This window comes from Synchiropus splendidus, chromosome 13 (assembly GCF_027744825.2).
Source record: "Synchiropus splendidus isolate RoL2022-P1 chromosome 13, RoL_Sspl_1.0, whole genome shotgun sequence".
In the NCBI taxonomy this organism is placed as follows: Eukaryota; Metazoa; Chordata; class Actinopteri; order Syngnathiformes; family Callionymidae; genus Synchiropus; species Synchiropus splendidus.
Genome location: NC_071346.1, coordinates 15,219,024 through 15,241,052, shown reverse-complemented (window position 1 = coordinate 15,241,052; position 22,029 = coordinate 15,219,024). Strand labels below are relative to the sequence as shown.

Below are 22,029 nucleotides of genomic sequence, written 5' to 3'. Positions count from 1 at the left end.
AAGATGTATTTTTGAAGTACTTTAGCAAATGGTTGGCACAGGTTGTAAGTTTGGTGCCGAGGCCTGCAGTGGCTCTTGACCTGAATTCATCATGCTCTTCTTCAGTCTCCCTCTGCAGATGGGTGATAGATGTCACTGTCAGAGAGCAGGCAGCACCTTCAGCTGACACCTTATTCTTCCAACTCCCAGATCATCAGCATCAGCTCTGTCCTCTCCTCCCCGCACACCGACAGCTGTCGCTCTTCTCGCCTCTCACCTTCACATTGACTGGCCTGATCATGGATGGGGAAGAGTCCACCTACTGGTCAACAATCTGGTGGATCCACAGAAAAGCTGCAGTGGCCGCGTGTTATTGAAATGAGCAGTGGATCAGTCTGAGCCGAAACAACCTCAATTCAATGCTCAGAAGACAGTGGAGCAGATCATGGGCTTTCTCAGAACCACACCCTTGGAAGAACTTCCTGAGGCTATATCACATCCCATAGTGGTAGGGTTCTACACCTCCATCGTGGATCCATCGTCACCTCCTCTATAACACTTGCTCCAGTCCAGTCACAGACCTTCACTGACCAATACATCTCTATGACTGACTCATAGTTTCTTTCCAAATGTTCTTCTCCCTCATGAACACTGCCTGAAAGACAAAGTGCTGTCAACATTCTCCATCTGGAGTCTGGAAGGCTGAAGTACTTAAGTAATAAGTATAAGATAAGTACCTTATCTCTCGCGTTTGATGCTAATTTCACGTTTTTTAATCCACTGTCCGCTACCCCCATCACCATTTTTATTGTGCCTCCACCACGTCCGTGGACACCGGTGTGTTCTGCTTGTGCAACTGTCATAGCAAACAGACTGGCTCTCCTACTTGGCACATCCCTTTTTGTCTCATTCTATGGCTCAAATTTAAGTTACAGCGTGGCTTGTTTAAATGCTGCAACGACGCTGCCTGTTGCACCTACAGTAAAGCATCGATTGCATGAGACCACACATATGGTAAACTCAATGATATGGGCATTCATGACGTCATCATGATCGGCCGATCAAATGATAAATATAGGTTTTTGTTTTTGTTTTTTTTATTTTAATAATATGCCATTTAGATTTATAAATGATGACAGATGTTATTACTCTTTAACATTTTACATAAGGATGTAAAAATGACAAAACAAAGCAAACATTTCTCCAGATAATCACACTACTTGTTGTGATGCTGCAACCCCACCTGCAGAGTTGACCTGCAGCTGCAGACCATAGAGCCACCGAGCCGGACGGACTCAGACGCAGCATTAAAACAAGACACTTGGTCTCAAATCACAGCGCCAAAATCCAGAGCTGCCAAGCAGCTAAGGAAACAAATGCTAACCAGAGTTAGCCATAAGCGAAACCAAAGCTAAGTAGAGCGGTCTGCCAGGTAATAAGGCAACATTCTGGTATTTAATATGTTATGGAGGAAGTTTACATTGTGGGTTTGATCTGTTCATTGAAAAGGGAATAAAAGTTATTTATTTTATATTAAGCACTTCACCTTTTTATAGTTTATTTGCCTTAAAAGATGCAATCCAGTCGATTGGAATAGACCACAAAAATGGCGATTGGTGCAGTAAAGATGACACCCACTCACTGTCTGGACGCGCTGACATGCTCACACTTGAAGCGTCAAATTAAATCAGAGGCAGAATTATAGCAAAAGACAATCCCACAATTCAAAGTGAAACTATGGCAACAAAACCCGATTAAACGGAGAGGAACTAGGAAGGAGAAGGTGCACGTCGCAAAGGCAGGTGGAGTTTGGAGAGATGCCACAGCCAAAATGACCTTTCTCTCTGTGATCTCGATCTCGAGGGGTCCTTAGAATAACCACTTTGTCCATAATCCGAGGAAAGGAAATAACAATCCAACAACCGTCGACACTCTTCTACTTCTAGTTCTACTTCCACCCTGTCACTTCCTCCTATCAGAAACCAGCCCCAAACAATAGCACTTGTGATGATCATTGATCACCATCAAAAACATAGACAACCAGCGATAATGTTTTTCTGCTCGATCTTGGCGATGCAGGTTATTGCATGAGACTCAGTCATTCAGAGACCAACTACTGGTCAAGATTGAGGCGTAAATATCAGAGGGAAGCAGTAGGGGAAGATCAGTAAACAGCTGCACTCTCAGTCTCAGGGCTAAGTTTGAATTGTTCTGATCTGATGGTACGCTGCTGAAAAATAGAAGTCTTTTGGGACAAAAATGACAGGTTCGAAGCGCACAGTAGCAAAAGGTGATGAAAAGCAGCTTATTTACGGTTTGGTTTTGAAAAGCTAGAGGCCACAAGTCTCCTCTGTTGTGTTCAGACCAGATGAGGCGGACTAAATAGGTGTAGTCATTAACAGGAGAGGGGGATCTGTGTTTGTTTGCTTGGTGGAAGTCTCCTCCCGGCGGCGGCGGGACTCTGCAGCCAAAAACGACAGCAACTATTAACAGAAAAACCGGCTTGGATTCCAGCTTCAGACGGCCAGGAGAGCGGCCAGACAGCACTCCAACAAAGAACATCGCTCATGATTTGTAATCATGTTTTTCAAAGATCAAGCAGATGGGAGGTAAACGATATCCACCGCTGGCACAGGGGAAGGAAAACACTGCAGTCGTCATGTTGACGTACCTTTTTGCTGGAGAGCGTGGACGGACAGCAGTCTCCTCCGTCGTACTGGCAGAAGGCCCTGTTGTTGATGGTGTCACACCAGCCGTCCCCGCCAAAAGGCTAAACACGAGTCACACACAAGCAACAGAGTTATTATTCATCAGACTTGTGCCCCATCTGTCTCTGCACAGCAGGAGCAGAAACGCAGAGAAAAAAAGATGCCATGGCTAAGCTTGAACTTCAGCTCATTCTGAATGAAAGAAGTACCAGCAACAAATCAGCTTGTGTTTTCATATACCATTTTCAACATTTTTGGGAAGCTTCATGAAAAAATGTTTCCATCTGTTTAAGAAAAACAATGAACATACAATTGACATCAATAGTTGGTGACCTATCAAGCAGCCTTTGGGTTTTATGCTATGTTTACACATAGTTTTAATGTCCAAATATTTCCCCCCACCATTTAAAAAAACAACATCGTACACACGACACACAATCCTTGAAGAACCAGCACTGTAATGCAGTGAAACCGCTGACATCTGTGTACTTCTCTGCCTGTACTCCTCCAGTTATGTGTACAAAAGCATGTGTATTAATGTAAAAATGAGTCCCGCTTTAATAGCACGTTGTTGTCATATTTTAAAATTCTGTTGATGGCCACAACACATTAACAGAGCGACCCGTCATTCATTTAACCAGAACTCGTCTTTATTATTTACGCTACAGTGACATCACCTGTGTTCCCTAACAAGTCGTATAAAGTGGCGCCCTAATGGTGGCGGTCCTGTTTTCTAGCACCTACGAACCTACAACGTGTATTTCACTGGCTACAAGGCAACGGCAAATACTGAATTTTCCAAAATGTATTCATGCAAACAATAGGCCAAAACGCATGTACCATGTAAACTGGTATAAATGTGTTCCTGGAGCCCCGCCTCCACAGCCGGTCTCAACCGGGCAGTGCCAGAGATACACAATGCACAATCCTGTTTTTAAAACTAATTCAGAAGTGACGTTACGTATCCTCACGCGTTTCTAAGCTGCTACATAAAAATCCCTTCAACACTTTTACCGCATCGTTGCCCCTGTGACTTATGAAAAAGAAGCATTTATTTTCTTTTTAAATTGAGTGGGTGTGGCTTATATTCATGAACGCTCAATAGTCTGGAAATGACAGTACATTATAAGCAAAAAAGATCAAGTCGGATGACAGTATAAAGGAATATGAGATGACATATGCTGACACGCTTACAGACCATGTTTGCGTGGGCCACCAAAACCCACTTTGATAGTTGTTTCATAGTTATTTATTCTCTACAGCACACCTGACAAAATAGGACCACCAGAGGAAAGACCTGTAAATATACTTTTTTTTCTCCCTTTTTTGACTCTAGCAGAAGTCCACTGCATGTAACTGTTTCAAAGGCTAATATACATTTAAAAGAGAGAAAGTACATTCACAGAGAACAGAGAGGAAAGTGCTATGGCATCTGGCTGATCTCTGGAGCCAGGTCCAGGGAGCACATGTGGTCTACTATGATTTACGGTCTTGTCATGCAGGAGTGAGTAACAAGCAACTGTTTGCCTAGCAACCTTCACGGGAAGACGCAAGACTAAAATGCAGTACTGGCAGGTAGCATGAATATTTTAACACCAAGACAGCAATAGTTTACGTGTTCCACCAATAGTTCCAGCTATTTTCTAAACCCAGTGGGTAACTCTCAAATGAAACCTATCTGGCTTCATGATTTTCAGATGAATAACTATCGCCGTTAAAATGTCATCGGGAGGAGATGGATGCTCAACTGCACTTTGAATAAATTTCCACTTTTTAACATGAAATTAGATCAAAGTGGATTTTAGGAAATGGCCAGACCCACCAAAACTGCCACTTTGGGTTTTATTGACAATGAGGTCAGCAAAGAGCAACATTTGTTCAAGTGTTTGTGATAGATTCGCTTTAAAAGTCATATAAAGGCAGACAGGCTTGAGGACAGATATTAAAATAACTACAATGGCATTTCTCCTTGTTTCTGTTGACACTCATCTGGAGCCAAGCCAGTCTGTGAGGTCAGGTCAGCCATGCTCCCATGCTGGTCAAGTTGTCTCAACTAGATCGCCTGTTTATTCTACTGTGTATCTCTGTTTTCCTGTGTGTCCGTACCACCTCTATCCACTGGAGGGTCCAATGTCTACGCTCTACATCCCTTAACCCTCAATCTGTCCCTGCAATCTCTAAAATGCAAACTCCCACAAAGTGCATGCGCTGTCATGATTCTCAGAACGTTTAAATTGAGTTTGAGGGCAAAGGTAAGTATTTTCTATATGGAAATATAAATATTTTTAAAACCATGGTATTATTTTATCTTACTTCATTCCATGGGTTATTTACCTCATTGTTGCAAAACAACCAGTCAGAGGCTAATCTCCACATTTGTTTTTACTGTGTTACAATGCTACAAATATGTAGGTGTGGCAGACAAGGCTCACCTGAACAGCTGGTCACCTGACATTGCGGCAGTATAGCGGTTAAAGCACATCCCTGCGTGTCACAAGGTTGTGTCCGGCTTAGGTTTCTTGCGCATCTGTTTTTAAAATTAATACATTTTACCATGGTGCTCTTTGAAATATCAAGCGGTGTAGATAGATAGATGTGTGCGCCTTTTATTTCATTTATATATATTTTCACGTGGCTCATGCCACCAATAACAAATAGACGTCACGGAACTTGAGTCACGCATCCAGCCAGCCCTGGTCTGTGTGTGTGAGCGACGCTGCAGACTGGAGCGTCTCATGTTGACTCTTGCCTCCATTTAATTCAATGGACTTCACGGTGATCGACAATGAATAATACGCGAAACACGTGCCATAGGTTTAGTTTAGGACCTAAACTAAACCTATGGCACAAGTGAAATGTGGAACTAAGTCATGTTAAATCGGGGATCTGATGACGATCCAACTGTGATTCAAAGTCTTCAACCAATATCTATAAATTTAGCTGGAATAGTTCTGAGTAATTTTCGCGGCTAATGTGGTGAAGAGCCACATGACACTGTAAGCAAAGAGCCGCATGCGGCTCAGGAGCCGTGTGTTGTGTGTTGCCTTACAGTAAACTAGTTATTTGTTAGCTCGAACAGAAGAAATAACTGACAGTCCACGCCATTTGCATTGACATGGACCTGATGGACCCTTCTGATACAGTAGCTGTGTTATGGCTTATGATGAACAGACAGGGTTCACAGTGCAAATATTAAAAAATAAATTGTATAATGTGTTTCATTTCAGGGACCAGAGAAAACGCCGGCAGACGGCATAGTCGCTGACCCTGTAAATCCTTCTTCTTCTATAGTAGTAATAGTCAGACTGAAAGCCGCTTTGGCGTAATGCTGCCTCCCACAGTCTGCAGCCATATCTGCATTAGTCACAAAATAGCCCTGAACACTTGGTTATGAGGGCTACTGAGATTGAGGATTACAATAGGAAATAGCCACAAGTCAGCCTTCCCCGCTGCATGTTAACGTGTAGGTTTTTAAAATGAGTCCCCCATAGAGGTGGGAAATATTTCACCGATGTGTCAACATGCAACACGGGAGAGTGACTTCGGAAAATCAGAAAAAAAAAAATCACTCCTCAAGCAACAAATGTTTTTTTCAAATTGTTTCTTTGCGAACGTTTTCATAGTCTCATAGTTTTCGATGATCCCTCCCATAGATGTCCTGGGCAGTATTTAAAGACAACTCCTGAAGAGTCGGCGCGTAAGTTCCTCACCAGGACGGATCAGATCTAAGATGACTGCTAAATGTGGCGTTCTGAGGTTCTGAGCAACCAAGCACAAAACTGAGCCTGTGAAACAGCTGAGTTCAGCAGAAAAGATCATCCAGGTCATCTCAATAAGTAACAAATGAAGCATGATGATAAACTGAACTCAGCAGGTATAAAATGTTCTCCCATTATTTATTTCGCTATGAGCCATTCATCTCGAAACTATATTTAGTGGGCCCCGAGAACATGAACGTTGGGGTTATAGTTGCATCCATTGCTTCAAAGGTTTGTTGAAATACATTGGGGGTTATTCATTTTAATTTCATTTAACATATCTCCATGAACGGTGGGGTTAATAAGTGACTACATTATGTCAGGGCTGTCTCCCCCCCTCATCGCTGATGTAAAAAAGCTTCTTTAACAGGCACGAAGGAAGAATTCAGAATGTTTTTCGTAAAAATCAAGGCTGCAACGGTCTTGACAAGAAACGGTTTAGCATCACCGATTCTGATACAAAACCAAGACCAACGTGTAGGCTTGAGACTGAGACCTGAGTCCAGTTACATGCAGTGGTCCTGAGTAGCGCAACACTAAACAGGGAAGAGACTTTTGCATGAACACACACAACTGTGGAAACCACTATTTAATAAAGCACACATTAAAAAAATATTCCTGGAAATGATTCAGCTACCATTTCAAAACAATGACACATTTACGGCTTTGGGTCTATTTGTCTTTTAGTGAACTCCGCAAAGCGATTTAAATATCTTTCAATATAATCAATCTAAATCTATGTTAATCTTGTGATTAGTTTATTGTGCTTTGTCAGCACTCCATTAAGTTTGGCAGGATACACCAACATCTGGCACGGCCAAAATCCATCCGCAGAAAAATCGCTTTTGGAAAGATTTGAAAGGCATTCCTGCGATTTTTGACTGGTGTGAATATCAGTTTCTGTCGGAGGTTTGTCATGGCGGGAGGCGCCACTGCATGAGGCACTAGCTCGGGTATCTTGCGCCGTGATGACAACAAGGATAAAGCATGTTTTGTCTCATGTTTAATATTATTGGTGATGTCTGACTGGCGTAGTAAATTCCATGTGCCTATTCCCAGAAATGTTGTAATTGTTTTCAGGATTAAGTATTCGCAATCTCAATGTTAATAAAATAACTGGACGAAGAAAACACAATGAAAGCCAGATCCAACTGACTCTGACGGAGCATGTGCACACACAAAGACGGGGAATACACTGTAAACATCCATTGCCATCAATACATAATATCCAAAGGTAATTCATTTGAGCAACAGACTTTAGATTTACATATTAATATCCAGCTGTTGACCCGGATGGATCATGGATAAATAAACATGAGGGGAATGTGTGGAAACCAAGCAAAATGAACACATTCCTGTTTCCAGTCGGGAACCCTCACCTCACATGACTGGATGCAGTGGACTTGTCGAGGGTCAGGGTACCACTTCTTCATGCCAGTGCACACTATGCTCTGTAAAGTAAAGCACATGAAGAAGAAAATAAGATGCCCATTCAAAATGCTACCACATAAACAGGTCAGTCAAGGCCACCTCACTCAGTCAGCCACGATAGTGATGGGCAAATGACGCCTCACAAAGCAAAGCGCCCATTTTTCGACTCAGATAGCCCAGCCAGTTCTATTATCATGGGCTTTAAATCTCTTTAATATTGTTTGCCCAGAGCTTTCGAAGTCATGACTGGCAATGAAGCCCCATGAAGCTGCAGTTTAAACTTCAGCCCAAGCGATTTCACTCTCCATTCCACAAATGGATGGATCACCACACAAACAGCAGTTCAAAGGCAAAGATCACTGAACGAATGGTGCCATCTATTGGCCTCAGAAAATTCATGGCTCTTTTTGTACTTGGCTTCTAAGTTATGAAAGTCAAGGCCTGTGGACCCAAACCGTCCTGGCCTACAAGAACTTTAAATACCTACAGTTGCTGTGATAGAGCTGGTGAAATGAGATTGACTTGTAACTTTGCAATATAAAAATGTATTCAGGGTTTCCGCCACATGCGATTGTGGCACAGAAAAGTGACCTCTTTTTGTAGATTACATGATCAAACATATTAAAATGAAATAGAAACATTGAAACAAGCAGAAAACACATCATGGTTATGGGGCTTATCTTTGTGTTTTTAACAGAAAATTCCAGAAAGAAACATCATCATATAACTTATTTACAACAAGGAGCTGAGTCACGCATCCTGCCAGACATCTGAAGGCACAAAGGTGAGGACAGCTGCAGGTTGCAGAGAGATTCACCTCTCATGAGTAAAAGCTCTTTATTTATTTACCTTTGCTTCCTTGTTTCTCTGCCAGATAGCTTCTTGACTGGATGCATTCTGTCAAGAAGCGATCCGACAGAGAAACGAGGAAACAGAGGGGGAGTTTTTACTCCATTAGAGGCCGAGCTGGTGGGGCACCACCAAGGTTTGAAAAAATCCTCGTGCTATTCAGTGGATGAAATGTCTGTGCAGATATCGGTCAAACAGACTTGTTTTCACTGTAAAATTTGTCTATAAAAAAAAATGCTGAGGAGCAGCAACTGGAAACACCTGGCCACATTGCGTCAGTGGCAGAATGCACCACATCTGTCTCATGTCTCAGCATGCGCTGTAGCATGAGAGAATGATCATTCATTTCTGAGTACAGATATTGTGCAGGAGTGCTGTCATGTCAGGTCAGTGATTTCCATGTAGCTGGCTTAAAAATGCATGAGGATAACTTATAAACTAGTTTTGAAAAGGTGGTCATGCATCAAGACTGATTCATGAAACAAACTCAAAGTTCCGCTACCACAGCCAGTTTCCTGTGTTGGCTAAGCTGCGGACACACAGGCAAAATTGATGCATTTGGAGTCCTTTAGGTAATGAAACGCCTGCGACTCCATCGGCTTCATGTGACAGGTGTCGGTAAAAAATCCATATCTTGGCCGCGTTGTTGTTTGTAGTCCGCTTATGATGACACTCCAGTTTCGTTTTGATAGACAAACAGGCTTAAAGTTGCTCTAAATGCTTTGGTGATTAACATGTTTGATCGCGATGGGTCAATGAGGTATCATGAAACAGCACCGCAGTGTTGATGAAACGTAATTCTCATAAGTCACTAGATTGCGCTCTTGGTTTCGAAATGATGTGATTGAATTAGTCGTTCAACTCCCAATATGTTACTGCAGACAGTGCCATCTGGTGGCCTCTGAAAATCAGGACACTGTTTCATGAAACCTCATCCACCCATCACTAATGTTTGATCAGCTCAGGATCAGTTGCGGACACGTTTCATCTGCACTTTTGTAGCTCACCTTTCAAAGCAGAACAGCGTTTTGAGTGAGGCAGCTATTTTGTCAAGTTTACCTACATAGAACCTTAAATATAGAAACCTTTAAGACGTTTTTGAAAAGCTGCTCTATTGGTATGTTAGATCTGATTAGTGCAGAAAAAATAAAGGGCTCCTTTAAAAGAGAGAGCGCCATCTAGTGGTCTCTGAAAATGAGGACAAGGCTTTATGAAGCCCATCACTTGCAGCACAGTAGATCGGTTGTTAAAAATGAGGTTGGCCACCATTGAAATAGGCTTTTAATGGATTAGAGTTTGACTGCAGACTGCAAGCAGCCATTTTTATGTCGCCCTTCACAAGCTATTTCAGACTCATCCCATCACAGAGGAAAGCAGCGGTCAACAGTGAAGGCCTGTGTTAATCAAAAGCAGGCGCTTCTAATGTGTATTGAAGTACTAGACTAGTATTATCAGCAGTAGAGCTTCAGTAGTTGTTGGACAACGCATGCGTTTCGTTATTGCTTAGCTCAGACCACAGAACTTTTCCTTACCCCACAAACACTGCTAAAAAATTGACTGTGTATTGCGAACTATTCTCCAGACGAATCACAGATAGATAGATGACTGACGAAGAGCGAAAGTCGATCCACCGCTGGGAGCAGTCCGACGCAGCAAGCCAGACCCCACTTCTTAGCATTTTAGATAACACAACGTCTTAAAAACACACTGCGATGTTGAAGTAATGGTGCTTGTTACAGACGTCTGTCCAACTATTTGACCTTGGCAAGGATGTGTTTAATGGATAATACGCTGACCACCCAAATGTACGGTGAAACTGGAGGAGCGTTTGCGACAGCACTAAAACTCATGAGATATGCTGTTGCGTAAAGCAACAACTCAGTAAACCAGACCAATATTCTGTCATTCCTTTACCATTGGTCATGGTGGTTTTATATACAGTCGAAGAGTGAGATTTGTGTTTCCGAAAAACCTTGACGTCAAATGCAACCTTTGCCCTTCTTATCTGCTTGGGATTTTCACTTAATAAATAAATGAAATAAGGATGATAACATGAAATCAATGCACATTATAATGATTTAGTTTCGTAAGTGTGAGATTTTCTGCTGGGAAATAAAAGCGTTCGTATAATAAGAAAATCTGATTACAAGGTTGCCGGGTTCAATGGAAGGAGCAACAGCATCATGGTGTGAAGGTCAACAGTTCAATCGCACAAGAGCAGCTTTTAATCAGAGAAACATGTGGAGCCCTGTGATGCAGCAAAACTGACATAATATTATCACATTTTACTCTCATACATTTAACTATTTACAGGTAAAAAGATGCGATGCCTTCTCAACCTGCTTGTGACTTTGACCATCATTTTCAGTAAAGTAGTTCCATCTGATAAGAGATATCTGTAACCGACGATCCTTTGGGGAGACAGTAGCTCAGTTTACTCTGTGCTGTTTTCCTTCCAGTTGGTGTTTGAATGCATTATTCATTCTGACGGAGGTTTATGAGACAAGACGCTTGTGTTTGTTGGTGGATCAGCTTTCAGTTTGGTTGCATGGCAGCCAGCGAAGAAAAACAACAAATATTTTTATAAAAACCGAAAACCAGCTGAAAAATTCCAATTCTCCTGCTTAAGATTCATTTTGGAAGTCAACAAAGCTTTTCATTTCTCCTCACACCATCTGAAGCTGCCGGTCTCAGAAGTTTATGTTTAATAGTATGATTCATAAATGTGTTTACTATTTTCAACTTATTTGAAAATATATTTGAATGCAGAAAATGTTTCTTGTTGAATGAAGTTAAATGTTATACAAAAACATGGTTGAAATAGTAGAAAATTGTTCTCTATCGAATGCATATTTTAGTTTCACAATATTCCAGATATTTTTCCCATTTTGTGTCCAATCCATTTTAGAATTCAGGTCTGTGTTCTGATATTCAGTTACCATGCAACATTTATTCTGCTATGGTGTCAAATTTTGATTTTTAAAAATGATTTTTATAACTATGAGGGACAAAAATGAGAAATGGCAAAAAAAAGACAGAAGATATAATGAATAAATACATGAATAAATGATCGATAAATTCTGAAAAAAAGAATAAACAATTGAATAAATAAATGCACATCAATGTTACCACTAATGAGTAACAAATAAATGCGGAAATGTGGAATGGAAAATGATACACCAAGTATATAAATATATTAATTTAAAAGTACTTGCACACATGAGGAAATACTAATACTGAAAAAACACTACATGAGTCCACATAAATACTCTCACCTCAATCTTTATCGGCAGCATCCAGTGTGTTAAAGAATCCGCTGTAGTGCCGTTGGGCAGAACTGCAGGATCTCGTAAGTCCATGTCCAGAGTCGCAATGCATGTTGGGTAACAAATAGCACCTGGAGAGAGGAAAAATCTGCCATGATAGACTGACGTTTTCTGAGCCTCCTAGACTTACGGTTGAAAATCATCATTGTTGTTTTAAGCCACAAATCCCCACTTTTTAAAATATATATTTGTTATGATCTGGGCAGTGGAAGTACATCAGGCCATTGATCAAATTTCATAGTGCTGCCTCGATCAGAGAATATATTTTTCATGATCAAGTCTGTGCATACACAAAACAAATCTTCAACAACTGTGACCCATCCATCATGTACGCCTGCATTACAACACAACATCAAATCCATAAGAGCATCTCACCAACATCTGTCCCAAAATCACAGCTGTACTCCACAGAGTTAAGATCAGGGGGAGCAGAACAGGATCCCTGGATTGTGGGGCACATGGCAAACTCAGCTGTCCAGTCGCCATCTTTGGTGCAGCGGATCACACTCTGGAGAAAAAAGGAGTATTGTGCCACAATGCAACGCTGCTATTCACTAGGTGATAATTCGATTGGGGAACACATATTAACTATAGCTTAAGCACAGTGGTACCTCGGTTCTCGAGCACAATCCGTTCCAGACGGCCGTTCGAGAAGCGATTTGCTCTAAATCTGAATCGATTTTTTTCCCATTACAATGAATGGAAAAAGCAATAATGCGTTCCAAGCCTTAAAATAGGCTTTTGTAGGAGTGAATGTAGAGTGTCTGCTGCAGGTGCGCTGTTCCTCTATGTGTGTGGCCGCTGCATGTGGGAGGGGTTGCTGAGTGAGTGACGTCTCTCCAGAAGTGAAGAGGTGCCCGGTGCGTGTCCAGCTCTGAATGTGCGCTTCTGTGCAGTTTGGCTGTGACAAAGTCATAAACCAAGTAACGCTCTGTCCCAGACTCGCCTCATCCCTGTCCCAGCTCCAGCCCACAACAGGACATCAAACCCTGGAGTGAGCTCTCCAGCCTCGGAGGTGTGGAGAGCGAGCACCTCCCCTGTGACACTCTACCACGGTCCAGTGCGGAGACAGGAAAGGTTTTACACCTCAACATGAAGAAAAAACAGTCAGTAAATGTAGCTAACGGGACACGTCTGTATACAGAGGCTGCGTTATACACAATAACAAAGCACGTCGTGGGTCAGCTGATCGGTCCGCGCACGTCATGTTTTTTCCTGTTTTTTTTCGGCGGCGTTCGAGTTCTTTTTTGTTTGAAGTAAAAAAATCTCAACATTTTTGTTCGAACTCCGATTTGTTCGAATTCTGGGACGTTCAAAAAACGAGGTACCACTGTAATTACTTGCTTATTAACCGCCAATAGTCAGTAATTACGATGCTGTTTAGAGTGTTGGTGGTCATTTCTGGGTAAAATGTAGTCAGGCTAATATGCTGCTAATACATGTATCAATTAGTTGTTCATTTATGGTAATATATGTGTAATCTAAAGTGCCTAAAGTGAATACTATGAAATTATTGGCATATGTGTTCACAAATAACATCCTTCCAAATCTTACATTTTCTGTTGCTTCTGGGCAATGCAGGGTGCAAACGCTGTCATAGAACAACCCGTCAGTGCAGGTGTACATGTCATGGAACACGTTCGAGATTGCCGGACAGGACATTGGCTCACAACTGCGCTCCTCCCACTGGCCCTCATCCAAACACTCCAATCTGAAGTATTTTCTGAAAGACAGCAACGACTTGCTCAATATCTTTGTTCACACACTGACGATCCATAGAATTACAGATCAAAAGGAAAAGTTTAAATTAGTATTTTACTTAATTCAATAACTACTGAATATAAATAACAACCAAAGTCATATAACCATCCAATCCAAGGACATCAGGCAGCAATCTTAGTGAAAAGATTATATTTAGACAAGACTAAATATTATTTCCAGCCATTAATTCACTTAAAAAAAAAAGTATTAAGCGTACAAAACCAGGATGTTCGGACCTTAAACAGCCATTTTAAAGTATAATGCTGCCGCAAATCTTAAAATTGGCTTTTAACTTCATTTCCTGCAGTGCTTTTGTTCAAGTTCAGTCACATAAATTTGTGATCTCACAGCTGTTTCTCTGCACGCAGTGAGAATAGCCCAGGCCAAAGTCAAGGGCTGGAGTGAAAGCAGTTTCCGGCGTCGTGTGTAAATGCAACAGTATGTGTGAAGTTATATGATTCCATGTGTCAAAGGTAAGCCTATTTAAAGCATGCTTAATGGCCGCTGCAGTAAACTCTCACATGTTGCGCTCACAAAGCACCATAGTTATTAAAATGTTTACACATTTGTTGGTGAATGAGTACCTCGTAAAACCCACAAATGGATGGAAGTTAATATGTGACCAAGCCAAATCCATATATTTTACTGGGCTCTGGAAATTTTCGGAGCATGATCGGCTTCAGCTTGAGCGACAAAGTGTTTGCCGCACAACGCTGGAGAGATTGGATGGAAAAGTATAGGAGTAGACTCATAAATGCGAGACCTTTTGACAAAAACTCCATCTTAATCAGGTTATAAATGAGTCGGGCAGGGCGTGGATTCTCCTTAAGGGAGACCCCTCATCTTTTTAATGGCACCCAAATTGGCTTCAGTAATGGGCGACTACACAATGAAAGCAACAGTAAAAGTAATGGTGAGGCCCACAGAGGGGCAGACATTTTATTGTAGAACAGTGCGACTATGCCGACGGACGGACTGTAACAGCTCAGAGGCAAAATCTTTTGAAGCATAATATGGATAGGACTTGTTTTTCAGCAGAAATTTGCGACCTCAGTGCATGTCTTTTAAAGTCCCAAGCCGAGTTACCTTGGTGTCTTGCTTTTCACGCTGCCTTTCACATAGTATCCAGGGTCACATTTGTATCGGCACACAGAGCCGACATCGTGCCCCGAGGCCAGACAGTCGGCTGTCAGCAGCTTAGCGTCTTGTATGTTTGGTGCTTCTGGACACTCGATCTTGCAGTACGCCTCTGGGAAGGACCACAAACCGTCCTCCAAACACACCAACCTGTCATTGTCGCCTGAGGGGCAGAAGAGGTCAGACCAGGGTGAAGACAAAGGAAGAAGTGTTATTATTGCAATATCATTTATTTCATCTATGCAATTAGGTAATTTCCTCAACAACTGAGCTGTCAATTAAATGTAAGGTGTTTTTTTAAGTCACTAATGAAATCTCACATATTAATAGAATAGCTTCACATCAAAATATAATTTAAAATCCGGGTATTTCCAAGGTTGTATCTAAATAAAGTAAACAAAATGGCCGCCTCACTACATGTTTTTTAAATATTGAAAAGAACTACAAAATGGTCAAATCGCTGTGCCTGTGACTCGGTTCTGGTACCAAATACAATATATAAAATATAATGCAAATATAATTGCCAAAGCATTCAGCATTGTTTGTTAATCATGTCATCTCTGTAAGATGTTTTGTTGAGGCATTCCAGCACAAGTTATGTACATGTTATGTAGTGATGGCTAGTTGAGGTTTCATGACACAGTATTGAAGGGTTGCTGAGGTTTCATGAAACAGTGTCTTGATATTCAGAGGCCACCAGATGGTGCTGTCTGCTGTAAAATAATTCAATGAAACCTCACATAATTTCCTCACATCTAGAGGCCTCTGAATATTTGGACACTGTTTCATCAACCCTGCAATACTGTTTCATTTTACCTCATCTGCCCATCACTAATGTTATGTATTAGGGACTTTATTGGTTTTATTATGTTGTAAAGTCATCATATTCACACCAGCTCCAGTTGAAGACGGCTTCACAGAAAGTTCAGATGTCAAAGATGACTACGAAAAAAGATCCCATGACCATTTTGTGAATTCAGTCCGAATTGTTGAAATATGGAGGTAAAAGAAATCAGCGAAATGGAGTGTTTATATTGGTGCCACACTTGTGATAAATTACTCAGAAATGGGTGAGCGTTGTTTTTCATGCTTCAGTGTATGTTAAGGTGAGATTTCATCTTGCTAACACGGTACAGTAAACAGTAAACATAGGGCCCCTGTAACAGTCCACTTCAAATAAGGTGACTTGGACAACATATAGCTTGAGCAAAACACTCTATAACCGAAGAGAACAAAAGTTGACAAAGTTCGCCGGAGTTGCTTTAAGAAGGAAAACTTGAAATACAATTTCATGTCTCTGTTCAGAGCATTGGGAGCAACCATCTTGCACAAAGCCCATTTGTGGTGTATTTGAAGGCATCAGAACACAACAACATACCTCCTACTCTACAGCACCTAAAACATCACATTTTTATAATCTCTCACCATGTGTCTGTTTTTAAGGTAATTCGACGTCATGGTTCCACTGTCATTTTTATCAGCACTAATTTTAGGAACATATTTTTATATTGTGTCACCATTCATTTCATATTTTGTACAAAGGTGACTATATCTAACAACCTTTTTGTGTTTTTATGCATCTAAGCATGAATCTTATTTTCAGTTGATGTCGTGATAGTCCATAGACCAGAGTTACCTTGCAGGATCGCCGGGGAGCCACAGGTGAAGGAGCAGCCTTTTCTGTAGGTTGTTCCCCAAGGACAGCTGAAGATGGCATGGTAAACATGTGACTGGTCAGGAAGACCACAGTCCACAGGCTGGCAGCTAACCACACGATCCCATGTACCATGGAAACACTCCAACTCGGCTTTCAGCTGAGACATAGGAAAGAGTTGCATTCATTCTTGATATTGTCTCCCATATGAAACAGCAGGGTTGGTGAAACAGGGTCCTAATTTTCAGGGTCTACTAGATGGCGCTCTTAGTTTAGAAATGACGTGAGGTTTCATTGAATCAGCTGTTCAAGTCCAGAGGGGGCAGAATTTTTTGTATAACCATTGTACATTATTTGGAAAAGTTTAAGAATTTCACAATATATAACGTCACGTCAATAAGTTCATTTTGGACAAAAAAAGATTGCTCTTTACAGTATCCACTGTTAAAAAAAAAATCAAAAATCTAACACCACCTGGTTAGGCGTGATTTCCTTTCCATTGAGCACGGTGACACTATAGCCGCTCTGACACTGAACAAAGCACCGCAAAGACTCTTCTCCTCCTGCACACCTAAAAATAAAAAAGAGAAAAATATGCATTCACAGATAGTCACTCTCAGGCTGTGGAATCACTCTCCAGTTTAGTGAGACAGATGAAAAGAAGCCGACCTGACCGTGGCGTGCTCTAGCTGCGGTGGACTGCAGGTGTCCAGCTGGCACGGCTGCCGCAAACAGCTATTGCATACACACAGGAAGAGAAGGAGAGGGATGAAAAGAAAAAAAACATTCGGCTGAGGTCTCCGTTAGCAACAATTCAACAGCAAATCGTATGTGTCCATATATGACTGTATTGTTTTTAAAAAATCAACAGCTGTTTTGAATGAAACTGTTCAAAAACAGAACTTATGTGAGAATTGCTTTACTATATTTCTTAACCACCCGAGCGTTGAACAGTTGGCTTCTTAGCACTCTCATCTTGAGAGCATCAAATGAAAATGTGTCCAATTTTTGGATGCTCTATGAGGCCTTGTTGTACATACATATATTGGTTTGTAAAATCTGGATCTAATGTTGGTAGCAACTGTGGAGGTTTTCCCGCCATTGTGTGTGTGTACTATTGTTAAATGAAGAAAAATACCCAACTCAAAAGGTTCTCGGATTGTGTTTTATTCTTCACACCTCATCTTTTCTGCACTGAGGCAAAGCCTCCTTCATCAAACCACAGAATGCATTTAGTGGTGTATTTAAGGTAAAACAGACCTTCCTTGACAATCTTGTGATTTATAGTGATTTATAAATGAATAAATAAATGTATCAATCATGAAGGAACGCAGGAAACACGACCAACTGCTGCTTTTAACCACTAAAAAATTACTAATGCAAAGTCAGATAAATCAGACCCAAATATGCAGTAATTTACCACTTAATTTGAAACGAAATATATTGATAATGTGTTTCTTTCATTCCTAATTAAGAGTAAATAAGCCAGGTCTCTACTGAACAGTGGAGTCTGTGGAGGACAAAACTAAGTGTTTGCTTATTCTAAATAAAGATCATTGCATTGCTTGCTTTTAAAATAGTAATAAATAGCATAAAGAGATTCATGATGTTCATGCTTTGTTTACCAAAGCCTTCTCCCACCTGATGTTTTGTGTGCATCAAAATAGGTTCTGCTATCTAGCATCCAGTAGATTTAGCTAAATATTAATGATTAAACTTCTTTGTTTCTGTTTAGAGTGTGTGTTCCATAATTAAGAAGTTGTGGGAGAGCCCACCCTGTGATGCGCACCCAGTCAGGGCGAAGGTGCTGAAGTGGCAGGACGTCCTCAAGGCCACGCCCCCTATTGCCACAGACGGAGAGGAGAAGAGGAGGATGACGGAGGCTGTTAGGAAGAACGGTCTGGAGAGGTCATGGGTCACGTTTACCACCAGTGGATTCCGATGGCATGAGAGGTCATGTGTGCCTTGGGAAGACAGAACTTGGTTATAGTGCGCCAGCTTTCCCCCAAATAAGTCAAAGTAAAATACCTAGAGAGTGGTTCTTTCCAGTGGTGTCAGACAGCAAGATTGTGGCAGTTCGCCGACACTCCTCCCCAAACCAGGAGCCGTCAGAAGCCAGGTATATGATCACAGAGGCCGCCACTCCGGGGTGCACAAATCCCACCTGGGAAGTTGTGACATTATACACCAAGATTCCGGACATGAGTACATACAGGCAGCAAATGTAAAGACTAATACATCTTGGCGATCAACAACTTCCTGTCACTTTTATTTGCATGGCTATTCATTCTTCAGGTGACAAAATAAAAGGCCAGTTAAAAACATGAATCCAAAGGAAAGGGCTATATTGTATGGTACACGCACCGTCCAACCATTTTAAGGTTCACATAAATCTGTGTAGAAAATGAAGGCCTATTCATAACATCCTGAAAATGAGGAATGAATGTCAGATATGGATTAATGAATATGTGACTGGGGTTGACCATTAAAAGGGGCAGGGAAGGGTAAATGTTCCTGCAGTTGAAAATAATGTGTGATTTAGTGAGATATCTGTCCCCACAAGTATTGAGATCTATTCGTCTGACTGAGTGTCCCACTCCAACGCTGAAGCGCTCTGAGGACCTGGGAAGGCCTTTAGAAAAACCACAGCTATTAGCGATTGATATATTATGAGGGAAGAAAGTGCTTTTCAAGTATGCACACAAAGGCATGCAACGTGAACACTTTGCAGGAAAAGACAGTATAAAATGGAAGCTATGGATGTCATAATAGAGGCTCTTCAAAAGTTAAGGTGCTCTCCGGGGAAAGGGCTTTTTATTCAGGCCGGATGAAGAGCCTATAAAAGAAGTAAGCGATTGGTAAGATCAATTTCTGAAGAAGCAATGAGAGGAAGATACAGTCAGTGATGACATGCTAATGCTAAGAGCCATGTGGGAAAATCAGAAGGCTACAGTAGCAGAGAGGTTTTCTTCAGAATTTCCAGGAAAACTTCACCAATTCTTTATTTTAATCCCATTAGTTGGTGTATCCCGAGGTTACTGCTGCATTCTATTACAAGGATATTAGTACTAAAGCAGCTGGCATCCCAGCTTCTCCCCGGATTTTTCGTAGTAATCTTCTGACTTAATGGTTGTAATGAAGGTGCTATTAAAGCAAGACCACATATCCAACTAGAACAGGTCCTGCTTTACACCATTTCAAGGAAGTGCCTCACAACTTTGCAGATGTGTCTTTGCAGGTGAGTCTCTGTATCGCAGCTGCAGATCTGTAATTTTGGTTCACAGCAGTTGCACCACCAGTGCGCTTCATTCTACTGAAATGACCACATCCGGTCTTCATTCATTTATTAGAAATGTACAAATAAAAATAAAAAACACAAAACACATGGGCATACCTTCAGCCAGATTGAATGATCCAGGTCATTGTGAGTGTCGGACAGAGCTGTGCACGGGAACCAGGCATCCATGGCCAGTTTCTCATGCATCTCCAGGAGTTGACCCATACACAGCTGCGCAGAGTAGAGAAGTACATTACACACAGATCGCCCGCCAGCTAGTCCATCAGTCAGTTAATATTAATCACCAGGTTATGCGTATAAGAACGTAGGTAGGTATTTTGATATTTAATGCATAAATACTTGGATAGGCTGCTGCTGTGACTGTGCATTGTCTGATTTTTCCCACTTGGTTCTTGGCTCTCATGGCTCTTCTTAACAAATAATGTGATATATGGCTGAACTTATTAGTATCGCAATATATCACAATGTATCGTATCACCACTCCTATATTGGGATATGCATCTGCCAATACTCAGCCCTAATCAGGTTGTTTGTAAGTTTTATCTCATGAGGCATATGATATGCTTCAACTTTTGTTTTGTTTTTTTATACATAAAACTAATGAGAAGTTGCGCTGCTGAGGTGAAGAAAGAGCTGAGCCACATGGCAAAGCTCTCAAGTCACTGGTCCACGTAAGTTGATGTGGCCACAAACTTCGGGTAGTGACTGTTAGTGGGACTATGTCTCAAGACATCAGTGAACATTTTACTGGGCTCCAGATGCTACCCCATCGACCCAACCTGAAATAACCAGTGGACGATAGATGGACGGATGGATGAGTGCACAGACGGGCAGACAGATTTTTATCTAGAGCAAAACAAATGAAAACGTATGAAGACAGAAAATGAACTACTTGCTGAGCCTGATCGTTCTTACTTTTACGCTGGTACATTGGCCTCTCTTGTCCCTCAGTTCGTTGACATGTTGACTACTGTTTGCTGTCCTTTTATTCCCTTTTTTCCTTCCTTTGCATGAGTATTGGAGACATCTGTTCTTGTTTTTCTCCTGCTCTCAATTTTTCTGTAAATTTCTGTATATATATATATATATATATATATATATATATATATATATACATATGTTCATGTGCCACTGTTCCTTGTGTTTTTGATACCTAGTTTTCTCCCTGTTTCACATCAAACCTGTCATTTCCGTCTGTGTCAAGCACTGACCTCAATTGTCCTTCATGTCTGCTATAGTGTGTATATGTTAATAAACGTATTAACAGAAAACTTATTATCTGAGTCTGTCTGTGACCCGATCACAACACACATAGGGGTTCTGCTCGACAGACAGCTCCTGGCGGTTTAAGGACATGGGACTTGTCACAGTGTTGTTGAAGTGCTGTTGACACAGAGCAACCAAAACAAATGATGTGCACTTATTCATTTCGGCGTCAAGATAATGAGCTGCTTTACGACCCAGATTTTATGTCAGATGTTTGTTAACCACATGGGCTGTCATAAAAGGGCTCCATTCATGGAGCGAGACAAAGGCTCTGACTTTTATTAAAAACTATTTCTTTTGTTTTTCTCCCTTAAACCCAGTACAAGTGTCAGTTTATTTGTCTTTAAACAACTTCCCATTTCTCTCTTTTTGAAAAATAATGTTCAAATCAGCAATGGACAAAAAATATTTCCAGATACTCAAATATATACACACATTTTTCTGGGTTCTGCAGCAATAATTTATCATCTCCAGCAGCACATGACTTTAGAACACACTGCACAGGTTCATTGATCTTATTACTCTAATGGGATGTGTTAATAATAGATGGACACAGGGGATTTGGCAGTTTGTAGAAAGTTCCTTTTGAGCATGCCTGGGCTCCATACCTTGGTCAGCGAAGGCTCCCCAGTGGCAGCATGTGCCGGGCAGTTAGAGTCCTGATGAGACGCCACAGCAGTGGAAGCCCATTGGTCCGTGTATCCCAAAGGTGTAAAATAGCCACAGTCCTGAACGCTGGAGCCGCGCTCAAACTCCTCACACACGCCATCGCCATCAAAAACATAACACTGACTGGGCTCACCTTTGGGAGATGGAAGAGAGAATAAGAGAGGAGGATTTATGAATCAACTTGGTTCTGGTT

At 41.4% G+C, this 22,029-nt stretch overlaps 1 protein-coding gene across 1 annotated transcript in view; it reads right to left on the bottom strand.

The window, feature by feature from the left end:
- Positions 1 to 22,029, bottom strand: part of pappa2 (pappalysin 2) — a 53,356-nt gene that overhangs the window by 3,128 nt on the left and 28,199 nt on the right. The window contains exons 14-26 of the mRNA XM_053882616.1: positions 21,776 to 21,969; positions 19,998 to 20,111; positions 18,632 to 18,767; positions 18,393 to 18,567; positions 17,273 to 17,338; positions 17,078 to 17,174; positions 16,586 to 16,763; positions 14,899 to 15,112; positions 13,606 to 13,774; positions 12,427 to 12,559; positions 12,001 to 12,122; positions 7,825 to 7,896; positions 2,651 to 2,749 (exon numbers count right to left, since the gene is read on the bottom strand). Coding sequence (XP_053738591.1) covers positions 2,651 to 2,749; positions 7,825 to 7,896; positions 12,001 to 12,122; positions 12,427 to 12,559; positions 13,606 to 13,774; positions 14,899 to 15,112; positions 16,586 to 16,763; positions 17,078 to 17,174; positions 17,273 to 17,338; positions 18,393 to 18,567; positions 18,632 to 18,767; positions 19,998 to 20,111; positions 21,776 to 21,969 — 1,769 coding nt within the window. The remainder of the gene's footprint in view (positions 1 to 2,650; positions 2,750 to 7,824; positions 7,897 to 12,000; positions 12,123 to 12,426; positions 12,560 to 13,605; positions 13,775 to 14,898; positions 15,113 to 16,585; positions 16,764 to 17,077; positions 17,175 to 17,272; positions 17,339 to 18,392; positions 18,568 to 18,631; positions 18,768 to 19,997; positions 20,112 to 21,775; positions 21,970 to 22,029) is intronic.